Below are 15,277 nucleotides of genomic sequence, written 5' to 3' on the forward strand. Positions count from 1 at the left end.
ATTTCTTCTACAAACAAAAATTCAAGAGAGTCAAGAGAACTATTCATGCATTACATATAGAGATGAGCGAACACTAAAATGCTTGAGTGCTCGTTACTCGAGTCGAACTTTTTCCGATGCTTGAGTGCTCATTTCAAATAATGAACCCCATTGAAGTCAATGGGAGACTCGAGCATTTTTCAAGGGGACCAATAAAATGTGTCATTTTATTGAGAAATAAGGAAGTCAGTCCTGTTTCTTCGTTTTTTTTAATCAATAGAATATTCGTGGAACTTCAAAAAGGAGAATGACCCGTGTTAAACATCTGCAATGTGTTCTTCACACATATTGTTCTTCACATACTATTGTGAAGAACACCTTTCTGTACTCATGTCTTCTGATAAGTTAGCAGATGTACGGAAACATCTGCAATGTGCTCTTCACTGAAGAACACATTGCAGATGTTTCCATACATCTGCTAACTTATCAGAAGACATTAGTGCAGAAAGGCGTTCTTCACAATAGTTTGTGAAGAACAATATGTGTGAAGATTCTTCACACATATTGTTCTTCACATACTATAGTGAAGAACATCGTTCGGCACCCGTGTCTTTTGATAAGTTAGCAGATGTACAGAAACATCTGCAATGTGTTCTTCACCGTGTTCACTGTGTTCTTCACTGTGTTCTTCACTTAAATGATCCTTAATGATCCTTAAATGATCCTGTGTTCACGGTGTTCACTGTGTTCGAGCAACAAGCCGGACGAGTATGCTCACTCATCTCTTATTTCATTGTCAATCCATCTTGAAAAATATATTGAGGTTAACATTGGTTTCAATACAGGCAGTCCCAGGGTTACATACAAGATAGGCTCTTTAGGTTTGTTCTTAAGTTGAATTTATATGTAAGTCGGAACTGTAAAGTTTATCATTCTAGCTCCAGGCAAATTTTTTTTTTTTTGTCCCAGAGATTGGATTTTCAAAATTTTTTGCTGTAATGGGAACAAGGATTAGCAATTAAATGTCATTACAAAAACCTTACAGCTGACAATTGCAGCCTGGGACTAAAATAAAACATCCAGAGATCTTCACAAGAGGTCACATTGGGCAGAAAGCTCCGCCTGAAGCTAGAAGTCATCTATAAGTCGGGTATCCTTAACTAGGGGACCGCCTGTACATGGCTTTTTTTTTTTTAAGAAAAAGTTGTATGTGCCTGGCTTATTCACATAAAACTAAAAAAAATTGTTAGCACTTATATCAATTTACAGAAAACACCTACCTCATATAGAGAGAGCCCTCCCCATACACCCGCAGCCGGCATGCGATGTACTAATACATCACATGTCAGAGAAGAGAACCGGTCATGTAAATTAGCTTACCCAAAATAAAGACTTCATTAAAAACTAAAGAGCATTGCCCTATTCCTTAAATGTTTCCTTTCCATGGATGCAATGTTAAAAATGTTAAATTGTAAATTTATATGTAACTCATCTGATTTGAGCCAATCACACTAAGTGAGTCCTGCATATTAAATTTTACTTGTTTTGCCCTACCTCCTTTTTCCTGATTGATAGGTCTAAGTGCTATGATATTCTGCTATATGGAACACTGAGAGAACTCTGTTACATCATTGGGCATTTATAGTTATATGACATAATCTAAGGTCCTGTTACATTTGAAATGTCTACCCCATGTACGTATCTGATCACATAAAATCACAGAATGCCACGGACTTCTACTCTGAACCCAACGGCCACGGACTACTACTTATCCCCATCTTCCATGGATGCCTGCTGTGATTTCATGTGATCAGATACATACACAGGGTTAGACATTTCAAATGTAACAGGACCTTAGATGATATCATCTTGGTCACTTGACTTTAAGTGCCCAATAACGTAACAGAGCTTTCTCTCAATGTTCCCTACAGCAGAAAATCATAGTACGTAGACCTCCCATTAAGGAACAACAAGGCATGGCAATACAGGTAACAGTTTATATGTATGAGTCACTTAGTCTGAATGACTTACATCAGGAGATTGCATATAAGTTTACAAAGTGATTTTTCATATATATCTCCCACTTTTACCTTTAACTACTGGAAATATGATTGGGTATACTTCTAGGTCAACAAAACAGGAGGCCCGAGTAGGGCATTTAAGCTTGTAAGACTATGAACATTTTTTAAAATAGTTTTGAGATAGTATGAGAAATTAATTCTTAGTTTTTTTTTTGTTTTTTTTTTGGAGATAGAGATTAGCACCGCCTCCTGCAACATTATTGTCTTAATATAAAGTATAGAGGTCATGATGGTATAAAAAAAATATGTAACTGAATGGAAATAAAAAAAACTCTTCTACTTCGAAAGAACTTTCTACAATGAGATTCCAACGTTCACATAAAACTCTTTGTTTATTACAAGTGACTTTTATTTCTTATTTTTTTTATTATTAATTCATTTTACACTTTTATATAGCCATGAAAACATAGCTATTTATGTTATGTACAGGTTATATTATATACCACCGTGCATTCTTGCATATAATCCTCGGCTTTCTCTGCTGGAGATGAAGGACAGTGTTAGCTGGTGCTGTAGCCTTCATTGTGCATAGGCTGAATATTTTATGTATTATGTACTAAACAGTAACCTTAATTGCGAAATTTCTGTTGCACTTGTACCCGATTTAAAAAAAAAAAAAAAATCCTTCATTTTTCTCATTACAGTGGTATTAATCAAAAGCCAAACCAATATAATAGAAAATATATTTGTTGCCTAATTTCCATATTTTCCCTAATTTGAATGTAAATTCAAATGACTGCTATTTATTTAAAAAAACTTTTGAAAGTTCGAAAAACAAAGTGGGTTTTTATTTCGAAAGACAGATCCAAAAATACTAAATACTTCTTGTGCCCAATTAATAAAACAACTTAAGTCATCTGCTAAATTATGAAATTATGAATATGGGTAATGAAATCAGCAACCAATGTTCTTAGGATTAGAAAAAATAAAATATTCAAAAAGTTCTAACCTTTTCTTTGTCGAGTTCCCGAAATTGTAGGCGCTCTTGTAAATTAGCATTTTATGGCACTAAGCACATGTTGGGCTTCATATAAGTCCATAGTTTTCCATAAATTATTGTACATGCAGAATTAATGTTTTCATGCTCTCGTGAGGAATTATAATACAAAACAGTGTTAGCACAGTAATAACTCTCTGATCTTTCTCTCAATGTTCCGTACAGCGAAATATCAAAGTATGGAAACCTATGGAGAATGATGTTCTTTGCTTTCTCCAGTGCCTTCAATATAATACAGGCAGGGATACTAAGAGACAAACTGGATCTGGCTGGAAAGGATCTAGTTGGATCCTAGACTACCTCCCAAATCGACCTCAGTATGTGAGAGCTCGGGACTGTGTGTCAGGTACTGTGATTAGTAGTACAGGTGCACAGGTGAGAACGACAGGGAGTGCCAGCAAAACAGCCTTAGGATAAATGCTGGGAAGACCACGGAGATGGTGGTGGACTTCCGTGGTAGATGGTGGTGGACAGTCCTCCTTCTCAACCAGTGGTCATCCAGGGCGCAGACACTGAGGTAGTGAAGTCCTTTAAGTACAGGCAGTCCCCCAGTTACATACAAGATAGGTTCCATAGATTTGTTCTTAAGTTAAATTGTATGTAAGTCAAAACTGTATATTTTATAATTGTAGATCCAGACAAAAAAAAATTTTCCCCAATGACAATTGGAGTTTAAACATTTTTTGCTGTAATTGGACCACGGATTAGCAATAAAGCTTCATTACAGACACCTTACAGCTGATCATTGCAGCCTGGGACTATAGTAAAGCAGAGAGCTTTACCAGAGGTCACAGGGGGCAGAGTGGTCCATCTTTAACTAGGAGTCATCTGTGAGTCGGGTGTCCTTAAGTAGGGGACCGCCTGTAGTTGGGTGTCCTCAACAATAAACTGGAGTGGACAGAGAACATAAAATGACTTCACAGAAAGGGTCAGAGCAGGCTATACCTGCTGAGGAGGCTGAGGACATTTGGAGTGCAGGGGGAACTTTATAAGACCTTCAACTCTGTAGTGTTGTCAGCCATCTTCTTTGGTGTAGTTTGTTGCAGCATCTCGACTAAGGAGAGGAGCAAACTGGACAAATGGATTAGGAAAGCCAGCTCTGTCCTGGGGGGTCCTCCTGACATAGTGCAGGTGGTAGCTGTCTAAGTAGAAATCTATTCTGAAGTCCCATGCATAAGACTATGGTGGCATTGGGGAGCACCGACTGCTGCGCCCCAAGTGTGAAAGGAAGTGTTATCGGAGGTCTTTCCTCCCCGCTGCCATTAGGCTGCTCAAACAACAAGGCCCAAACGGAAGTAAGCTGTACCCCCCACCTTACCAGTCCCTGCAGGTCCCATCCACAGACTGAATATCAAACTGCTGATCATTGCTTGTTTTTTTCTTCTTTGTGTCTTTTTATCACTTTTGTTATTTTGGTTTATGTACCAAGTCTGTTACGTCGATTACGTGAAAGCTTATTTGTATGCTATGCATTTTTTTTAAAGTATCATAGTATCATAGTTTATACGGTTGAAAAAAGACACTTGTCCATTAAGTTCAACCAAGGAAGGGAAGGGATTGGATGTAGAAGGGATTTAGGGGAAACAATTCTATATAACATAACCATCAATGTTATTTAGGTGTAAAAAGGCATCTAGACCCTTTTTGAAGCTCTCTGCTGTCCCTGCTGTGACCAGCACCTGAGCTCGGCTATTCCACAGATTGACAGTTCTCATAGTAAAAAAGTGCACTTGTTAGTGCACCACTTCTTGCAGTAATTGTGAACAAAAAAAATTCTATATAAAACAAAAGGGATATTTGGGGGGAATCCCCCAGCAATTATGGTTGTTGATTCAATTGGATTAACTTTTAAACCCCCGCCCCACACACACACCGTTCCTGCATATATATATATATATATATATATATATATATATATATATATATATATATATTGTCACAATCTCAGGGGAATAGTCCCTTAGGACTAAGTGAGTGGACTCCCTGGACCACCGCGGGAGATAACAACCTTAGCCGCACCCGGGAGCGGAGTCTAAGTGAACTCCTGGTCTTCGCCAGAGCCCGCCGCAAAGCGGGATGGTCTTGCTGCGGCGGGAGTCACCAGGTCGCTCCACGGGTGCAACTAGGCCCACGGTGGCAGCCAAGGTAGGGACACGGGGACCATGGGAAGGCAGGCAGGACCACGGGAAGGCAGGCAGGACCACAGGAGGGCAGGCAGGCAGGACCACGGGAAGGCAGGCAGGCAGGACCACGGGAAGGCAGGCAGGCAGGACCATGGGAAGGCAGGCAGGCAGGACCACGGGAAGGCAGGCAGGCAGGACCACGGGAAGGCAGGCAGGCAGGACCACGGGAAGGCAGGCAGGACCACGGGAAGGCAGGCAGGACCACGGGAAGGCAGGCAGGACCACGGGAAGGCAGGCAGGCAGGACCACGGGAAGGCAGGCAGGCAGGACCACGGGAAGGCAGGCAGGCAGGACCATGGAAGGCAAACACGGAACAAGGAAACACAGGAAACCAGGAATACAGGAATCGCAGAATACACAGAGGCGTCTGGAAATGCTCGGGAACACGGGAACTCAGAGGCGTCTGGAAACGCTCAAGAAGGCTTTCTCCTCAGTAGAATGAGCTGAAGATCCGGCCGGGGATGCTGGGAGTCGCCAGGCTATATAGCCGAGCCTGGAATGCCAGAGCCAATAAGGAGGACGCTGGCCCTTTAAGGCTGGAAGAAATCCGCGCGCGCTCCCTCTAGTGGCAGGAGCACGCGACTGCATGGAAGCAGCATGCGGCCTACACGCTGGGAGCAAGAGTGCAGGCCGGAGCCTGGAGAGGTAAGTGAGAGCTGGGGGAGCGGGGACCGCGGCAGCAGGCACAGGTACACCCTCAATCCGTACCGAGGATCGCGGGTGTAACCGTGACAGTACCCCTCCCCTTAGGGCCCCTCTTCTCTTCTTCAGCCCGCTGTCCTTCTTTCTTCGCCTCCTCCAATTCTTCTTGGTGGTGAGACACCTTAGGAGGAGAGAAGGCACCGGGAAGACTTGGGAAGCAGGCTGGGTCGGCTCTATGCACACCGGAGCAGCCTCAGGGGTGGCCAGAGCAGCCGTGGCAAGCTGTGGAGTCTCTGGAGCAGCCGTGGCAAGCTGCGGAGTCTCTGGAGCAGCCGTGGCAAGCTGCGGAGTCTCTGGAGCAGCCGTGGCAAGCTGCGGAGTCTGGGACGCCACTGGAGCAGCCGTGGCAAGCTGCAGAATCTGGGGCGCCACTGGAGCAGCCGTGGCAAGCTGCGGAGTCTGGGGCGCCACTTGGGCAGCACTGGCAAGCTTCAGAGTCTCTGGAGCAGCCGTGGCAAGCTGCGGAGGCTGGAGAGTCTCTGGAGCAGCATGGGCAAGCTGCGGAGGCTGGAGAGTCTCTGGAGCAGCATGGGCAAGCTGCGGAGGCTGGAGAGTCTCTGGAGCAGCATGGGCAAGCTGCGGAGGCTGGAGAGTCTCTGGAGCAGCATGGGCAAGCTGCGGAGGCTGGAGAGTCTCTGGAGTAGCATTGGCAAGCTGCGGAGGCTGGAGAGTCTCTGGAGCAGCATTGGCAAGCTGCGGAGGCTGGAGAGTCACTGGAGCAGCATTGGCAAGCTGCGGAGGCTGGAGAGGCACTGGAGCAGCTGCGGGGAGCTGCGGAGCCACTGGGGCAGCTGCGGGGAGCTGTGGAGCCACTGGAGCAGCTGCGGGGAGCTGCGGAGCCACGGGAGCAGCTGCGGGGAGCTGCGGAGCCACGGGAGCAGCTGCGGGGAGCTGCGGAGCCACGGGAGCATCTGCGGGGAGCTGCGGAGCCACGGGAGCAGCTGCGGGGAGCTGCGGAGCCACGGGAGCAGCTCTGGGCAGCTGCGGAGCCACGGGAGCAGCTCTGGGCAGCTGCGGAGCCCCTGGAGCAGCTGCGGGGAGCTGCGGAGCCACGGGAGCAGCTGCCGGGAGCTGCGGAGTCACGGGAGCAGCTCTGGGAAGCTGCGCAGGCTTGGGCGCCACTGGTGCAGCTCTGGGAAGCTGCGGAGACACTGAGGACACCGGAACCATGCAGGTCAGATTAGGTGGTTCAAACCTGGACTGGATTTTTGCCAGGAACTTGGTATGGGTAACTATGTCCGGGTCACCACTATCCCATAGAGGAGTAGCCCAATCCAGCGCCTCTCCAGTGAGCAAAGAAAAAACACACGCCAACTTAGTGCGTTCGGGGGTGGACTGGGAGGACGTCAGCTTGATGTACAACGAGCACTGGGCGACAAAACTCCTGCAAAAATTGGGGTTGCCATCGAATTTGTTTGGCATCAAAAAATCTAATCCAGAGTTCGCTGCCGAAAAACATGGCTGGGGGACAGAAACAACAGGAGGAGTCACAGGAGCCTGCTGCTGGGAGGCAATAATCCGCAGGGTGGCAACGAGTTTATCCAAGAGTTCTTTTTGCGCAGCAATCTCTTGGGCCTGCTGGGCAATAGTGCTGGGAAAGTCACCCAGAAGCTGGTACGGATCCTTGACACTGTTCATGGCTTTGGCAGAGATCATGACCTTGGCGGAGTCCATGGCCGGATCTTACTGTCACAGTCTCAGGGGAATAGTCCCTTAGGACTAAGTGAGTGGACTCCCTGGACCACCGCGGGAGATAACAACCTTAGCCGCACCCGGGAGCGGAGTCTAAGTGAACTCCTGGTCTTCGCCAGAGCCCGCCGCAAAGCGGGATGGTCTTGCTGCGGCGGGAGTCACCAGGTCGCTCCACGGGTGCGACTAGGCCCACGGTGGCAGCTAAGGTAGGGACACGGGGACCATGGGAAGGCAGGCAGGACCACGGGAAGGCAGGCAGGCAGGACCACGGGAAGGCAGGCAGGCAGGACCACGGGAAGGCAGGCAGGCAGGACCACGGGAAGGCAGGCAGGCAGGACCACGGGAAGGCAAACACGGAACAAGGAAACACAGGAAACCAGGAATACAGGAATCGCAGAATACACAGAGGCGTCTGGAAACGCTCGGGAACACGGGAACTCAGAGCCGTCTGGAAACGCTCAAGAAGGCTTTCTCCTCAGTAGAATGAGCTGAAGATCCGGCCGGGGATGCTGGGAGTCGCCAGGCTATATAGCCGAGCCTGGAATGCCAGAGCCAATAAGGAGGACGCTGGCCCTTTAAGGCTGGAAGAAATCCGCGCGCGCTCCCTCTAGTGGCAGGAGCACACGACTGCATGGAAGCAGCATGCGGCCTACACGCTGGGAGCAAGAGTGCAGGCCGGAGCCTGGAGAGGTAATATATATACATACATAGACTGGAAATACTTCAGGGGTTACAGAACATGAAGCTTGTAAGACCATGTACATTTTGTAGGAGTTGATATTAGGGATCCACTTTTATAATTTAAACATTTTTTTTTGGGGGGGGGGGAGTAATAAAAATAAGCACTACCTGCAGAGCAGTTATTTTATAAGAACTTTATACCGTGAGATTCAAATGTTCACATAAGACTTTCTTTATTGTCTGTGACTTTTATTTATTATTTTTTATAATTTATTTATTTTATACTTTTATATAGCCATGAAAACATAGCATTTTGTGCTATTTACAGGTTATATTTTATACCACAAAGCATTTTCTTTCATATAATCATTGGCTTTCTCTGCTGGAGATGAAGGACAGTGTTAGCTGGTGCTGGTAACTTCATTGTGCATAGGCTGAATATTTTATGTATTATGTACTTAACATTAACCTTAAGCGTAGAATTTCTGTAGCACTGGTACCGGATTAAAAAGAAAAAAAAATCCTTCACTTTACTCAATACAGTGATATTAATTATAATCCAAACCAATTTAACAGAAAATATATTTTTTAATCTAATATCCATATTTTTGCTCATTTTAATGTAAATTCACAGTTCTTAAAGAAAACAATCACTTAGAAAAAAGTCCCACAAGAACAACGTATGGGTGCATATTTCGAAAGACAGATCTGAAAATACTGAATACTTTTTGTGCCCAATTAAAAAAACTACTTAACTCATCAACTAAATTGTGAAATTATGGATATGGGTAATTAAATCAGCAACTAATGTTTAATTAATTATATTTCTTAGGATTTGAAAAAAATTATTCAAAAAGTTCTAACCTTTTCTTTGTGAAATTGTAAGTGTAAATTAGCATTTTATGGCGCTATGCTATGCGTTGACACAATAATAACTCCATAATATGTTAGCATTCCTACGGCTTAGTAGTACAAAACTGCCGGTAACCAATATGCCAAGGGCCTCCATGCAAGGTGTCTTCTTTACTAAAGGTCTGAACTGTTGTCTCAGCTCCAATTGGATACATTTATTCTTACAACTTACGTCTACCATAAGTTTTGTACACATCTGCAGTTAATCTTAGCTCTACTATAGATGTCTACGGTAGAAGATCTCAAACTTCTCGGTAGACTTACCAGAGACAGATAGGAAGTCATCTACAGAAGTGATGTCATCTACAGCCTCAGTAAGGACCCGGACCTGTTTCTCCCATTGGTCTTTGAAAACGTCCATGTTGTCTTGGGCAACTTTGCTCATAGGTCTAGCAGCCAGAGTCAGGGCGGCATTGATTACCTGGAAAAAAAAAGAAAAAAATATCAATGATAAGAGTACAAGATCTACTAATAAGATTGGAAACTGGTAAATCTTCCATTATTTCCTGTCTTGTACAGATGTTCCTGTGACGACCAATCCTCTTAGATAGAGAAGTGTCTCACGATGACCTGCTTTTCCGAGCCCATATTGTTTAACTACACATGTCTATTGTTAGACATGCCATGGTTGTATTACAAAATATGATATTCATTGAATAGGTTTTGCGAGAATTTTTAGGCTTTTATTAATTATTATTAGTTATTTCAGGGCCCTCTTCCACCAACCATCACACACAACCTGGAGGCTAAACCATTGAAAAAAAAAAGTTATACTTACCTTGCTGTGGCTCTTTGTTTTTTTGTTGTGACTACTGGTTGGTTAATTGACACTCCCAGCTTGGGCGAAAGTGTTGGTAGTTATTGGAGAACCGTGGTTAAAGGGGTATTCTCATTTTGGAAAATTAATGTTATTGTTTACATGATAAAAAATCATACAATTTTCCAATATACTTTCTGTGTCAATTACTAATGGTTTTCTAGATCTCTTCGTGCTGTCCTTCTATAGGAAGCTTTGACATTAGGTGTAAGGAAACATTATTTTTAAGTGGCAGGTCCTGCTTTGTAGTAGATACCTGTGCCCCCATCTTGCTGCCTGAGGCAAGAGGCTCAACTCGCCTCGTGGCAACTGCACCCCTGTGGTCACCATATTTGTGAAATATACAGCACTGATCCAAATTACAGCAGTACCATCATTTGGGGTATTGACAAAAAAGTATCATTTTTGTCAACAAATTCTGAAATTTAGGAAAGATGGAGACAACAACCAAATAGAGAAAAGATAGTGGCACTCAACGGACAGAATAAAGTCTGAATCTTTATTTATACAGTGCGGCAGTGCAGGGAGGACACCAGACATGGAAGGAGATGGTCCGTTTCTCGCAAATGTGCGCTTTCTCAAAGCCTCTCAAAGGAAGAGAGCTTCTTGCCTCTATTAAGTTTTCCACCGGGAGACTAGATTACGCATTGACCATTAGTTCTAGGATTGTAACTTGTGTAAGTGATGCAATGTGATTGATGGCATCAATCTCTAGGATATTGGTTCGGGCTACGTAACAGCTGCCCCCACGTCTTACAGTATGTGACAGATTCCCTTTATGTTCACACTGGAGCTCCTCAAAGATAGAGAAGCGGTATAATTATATAGGATGGGCAAAATCCCTCTAGTCATTTATGATCTTTTAACAACAGCAAATGTCTTGGAGCAGAACTTAAACTATGGTCCCAGAGCTGCTGTTTAGCGGTGTTCGCCGAGTGGCATTAAAACGCCGGGTGTTGACAGATGATGGCGAGCAGTGAGGGAGCGGTCTTACACTTCCATCATTGCGCACTCCATTCCGAATCCCATCTAAGGCTATCACACACAATAAATGAACAACATATTTTTCTTTTCATTTCCTGGAGAATTGTATTTCTTCAACACTTGTCATCTTAAAGGGAGCGAGCGGAATACTTGGAATGACGGAATATCTGCTGTTACAGAAGTCACGGTGCTCCTAAACTCTCCAGCACAGTCCTCATCAATATAGTGGTGAATGTTATGTGGACGCTGTGTGGATATATGTTTCCCTTTTTCTCCTTCGTTAACTTAAAAATCAGACGATAGGTTAAAGGGGTTTGCCGAAGAAAATCACAGGCAGCAGGGACTGATATAAAACTATGAATAAGTGTGACATCCATGACAGCATCGTCCTCTGTCTATAGAATGTGACCAAAGAGTCACTGATTTCTGTTTAATCACTGTTCACAATCACAACCATCTCCTCTGCCGCTCTGCTCTGGCCCAGCAATAGTTAACTGGCTGTGACTGATAGTGATCGGTGTGACTCTCTGGCTTCAATTAAATAACCTGCTCACAGTTATCTTGACCTGCTCTGTACCTTGTGAGAGACACTCAATTTGGCCTCTTTGAGTCTGTTCTTTTTTGCTATCTCTGTTGTGACGTGGCTTGTTGACTGTTTGTCATACCTGTTTGTTTGTCCTGTTACATGTTTGCACTTTGGTGCAGTAAGGGACTGCCTTCTAGTCGTTCTGTTTTGTTTAGGGTAATTGAGGTTAATAGGTAGGGCTTTTTGGGGCTCACATTTTTTGTTTGTTCTCTCCCCTCAATTGAGTCATATCATTACAATAAGTGTTTACTTACCTCTCCTTTCCATCCTGTCCCATCACTGTTGATAAACTTACCTATTTCCTCCGATCCAGTTCAGCATGGCACCTCCAGTAAATTGCAAAGACCAATGAGGCCAATGATCACTTTTGAGGCCAGTGATAGGCTGCAGTGCTCTTTTGCTGTCAACATGATGTGACTGTAATAGCTACTTATACAAACAGAAACTGGCGGGATGGGAGATGTTATGCTGGACCAGAGAATAAACATGGGCCTACATGTTATTTTACGTTAGCCCTATACAGGCGCAAATAATTGTGCAATAACATGCCAGTCCTGGAAAGGCAATGGTATGATTTGCGCATCAAATTGCGCCTTTTATAAATTTGAGCCTAAAAAGGTGTTAAAAACCCTGCATTTGACAAATGACAAAGACAAATAAGGTGAAAAAAATACGAGTACAGTACTCGAGGTCACAATACAGTTTAGAGCAATGGCAGAGCAGGGAACAACAGTCTATTTCTTCTGCCATTCAGAGGGGAGCCATGCGTAAAAGGGACCCCAGACATAACTTTGTATGGGGTCCCCAAATAAAAAAATATACAAACCACTGCACATGAAAGACATAAACATTTGACAAATAAGTTGTATGTTAGATCAATCTAATAACGGATGGATGGCTGTTTACATTTTTTTTTTATAATCTCCCCCCTTATCATCTTGATTTATGATGATTTTGCAGCAGCGCAGTAATGCGTGGTTCTTAATGTTAGTTATCTTATTCTTTCATTGGCTACATGTACCTGTGGGCACAAGCTATCAATCTGGGTGGCAGCCATTCTCACTAACTTTACCCCATCTTCATTATTCGAAATGGAACAGGCGAGGTTTGCAACCTGAAAGACAGAAGACCAGAAAGAGTTAATAGCTTCATGCGACCATTATTGAAAAAACAAGCTGGACGGTAATCAACATGTTAAACACAAATATATCCTCCATACACATATGTACAGGCCTCGACGGAATGCCAATGGTATGTTATCGTGTAGCCCTATGCAGGGCCCCAGGGCCAGTTAGTTCCCTGTGCTGTGCTCTTCCGTCTTGGGGCTCTATAGGGAATAACACCATATGGTGATGCATCATGTTGTCTCTCTATTTCCATGGATGAACATGTTTCTGACGTCTTGGTTATACTCTAGTGAGAAGCACATCCACCTGTTCATCTTCATCATTTTAATGCTTTCAAAAATGACTTCTATAACTTCAGGACTTCAGGCTTTTTAGGCTTTTTCGGAATATCCCTATGAACCCCTACAATCAAAATCAAATAAAAATCTTGGTTTGATCTCATGAACAGCACTAGCTATGCAAGTGTGGCCCGAGCTCGGTACTGCACCGCGGTCATGTTGACCTGAATCGGCTAAGCTGTAGATCTAACGACAGCTACACTTGTAAGATATCTCTTACAAGGTTATGGCCTTTTTTATATAACACTTAATTCTTAAAAAAATGTAATAAGGCTGTAGAAGACATAAAAATGTCTTCAGCTTATTAAACTCCATTTTTAAATCCATTAATTTTGTTTTCCTTCAAATTACCAAAATCGGCAGATTGTACAGGACTGCGCAAGAACAATTTCTAATTTCCGAGGCCTCAAGAAAAGTTACACCTGGGGAAACCTATTGCACTGTCCTTCTCGAAATGGCAGGGAAGGGAGTTTATACAGTTTAAGGCACATGGGAGGATGCAGGTCAGCATTCTTTATGGTTTTTATGGGGTTTTTTCTGACAACCAGTTTGGGTCCCAAACCAATTGAAAGGGGTTGCATTTTTGCTAAATCCACCACTCCTTAGATGTGACGAGAGAATTAAAACATAAAATAACTAAAACCATCACAAGGTAAACTTAAAGAAAATCTACCATGAAAATAAGGCATGATTAACCAGGGACACTTACTCATTGATCCAGGCACTTTGAATGTGATATTCTTGTTATATTTGTTATCCATGGTCTATTTTCTTCTAAAATCAACTTTTAAAATTATCCTCTGCATAGTGTATGAGCCAGTGAAGCAATGGCATGGATGGGGCTCTGGTAATGCCCCCGAACCCTTCTGGGTCATTACATCATTTTAAAAGTTGAAAGTTGAAATGAGAAAGAAGGAGGCCAAAGATAACAAATACAGAATATTACCACGGTGCCTGGATCTATGTGCAAGTGTCCTTGGTTTATCATGATGGATTTTGATGGTAGATTTCCTTTAAGAAAAAAACAGACTCTTCCTATTAAATCTGAAATCCAGTTAAAAATTTAAGTTTTCATTTTCACCTGCTGCTACCAAGTTGGGATTCTTTCAGGTCTTCTTGGTTCAGCATCAAGAATTTCAAGTATTTTTCTAAATATTTAAGCCCCCTACATTCGTATCCATAGGTGGTGGCACCAATGTGCTCCAAATACTTCTTACTGAGTGTTCTATTAATAAAATCCTTTTTATATCATTATATCCTTCTAAGCAAGCACAGCACATCTTTCACCCTCATAGCACTGTCACACCTTACCAAGATGGACTGCTGTAATAGTAAATCACCACTAGTAACCCAAAAGATAAGTACCAAAATAAAAAAGTGCCCATCACTACCCATAGCGACTAAGAAAATATTTTGAAACAAGCTGCACGGTATAACGATTTCATAGCCAAGTATATTAAAACATATACAATAAAGTTTATTAAAGGAGTTAGACACTCTTTTACATCAATTGCACATGTACCATTACTGTCGTAATAATAATCCCTGAATGTTCATCAAGGGGTTCAGCAGTCCTGCCATTTAATTTAGTGCTGTCTGCAAACTCTCTGTGGATCTTTGTTTACTTGTCTGAGAACTGATGAATAGGAGGAGCTGTAGCAGGAGTTTATGTTTCATCCTGCTTTTCCCTCCCCTTTTCCTCTCTCAGTGAGACTGACTGAGAGGGAGAGGCTCAGTGGGTGACTCCATTAGGAGGAACTGAAGGAATAAAAAACATGAAGTTCTATATATATGCAGATGGCAGCATTTTGAATGTGATATTCTTATATTTGTTATCCATGGTCTATTTTCTTCTAAAATCAACTATTAAAATTATCCTCTGCACAGTGTATGAGCCAGTGAAGCAATGGCAATGATAGGGCTCTGGTAATGCCCCCGAGCCCTTCTGGGTCATTACATCATTTTAAAAGTTGAAAGTTGAAATGAGAAAGAAGGAGGCCAAAGATACATTACATTAGGACATTCATACCCTGCAAACATGTCTGTATTGATACTGATTCTTCAGTTGTCTCCTCCCTCTTAAACCATATAGATGGCACTTATATAGCAGCATCTGAGAGGTTAAATATCCAAATTATGTGTGATTTTTGTAATTTTATGGTCCGTATAACAAAGTGGTCCAAGTGAAAGTTTAAAGC

At 43.2% G+C, this 15,277-nt stretch overlaps 1 protein-coding gene across 2 annotated transcripts in view; it reads right to left on the minus strand.

Moving 5' to 3' along the window:
• CTNNA2 (catenin alpha 2) overlaps positions 1-15,277 on the minus strand; it is a 1,396,423-nt gene that overhangs the window by 129,892 nt on the left and 1,251,254 nt on the right. For both annotated transcript variants that reach the window (XM_072126314.1, XM_072126313.1), the window contains exons 10-11: positions 12,636-12,728; positions 9,492-9,648 (exon numbers count right to left, since the gene is read on the minus strand). In XM_072126314.1, the coding sequence (XP_071982415.1) occupies positions 9,492-9,648; positions 12,636-12,728 (250 nt within the window). The remainder of the gene's footprint in view (positions 1-9,491; positions 9,649-12,635; positions 12,729-15,277) is intronic.

This window comes from Engystomops pustulosus, chromosome 1 (genome assembly GCF_040894005.1).
Source record: "Engystomops pustulosus chromosome 1, aEngPut4.maternal, whole genome shotgun sequence".
Taxonomy (NCBI): Eukaryota; Metazoa; Chordata; class Amphibia; order Anura; family Leptodactylidae; genus Engystomops; species Engystomops pustulosus.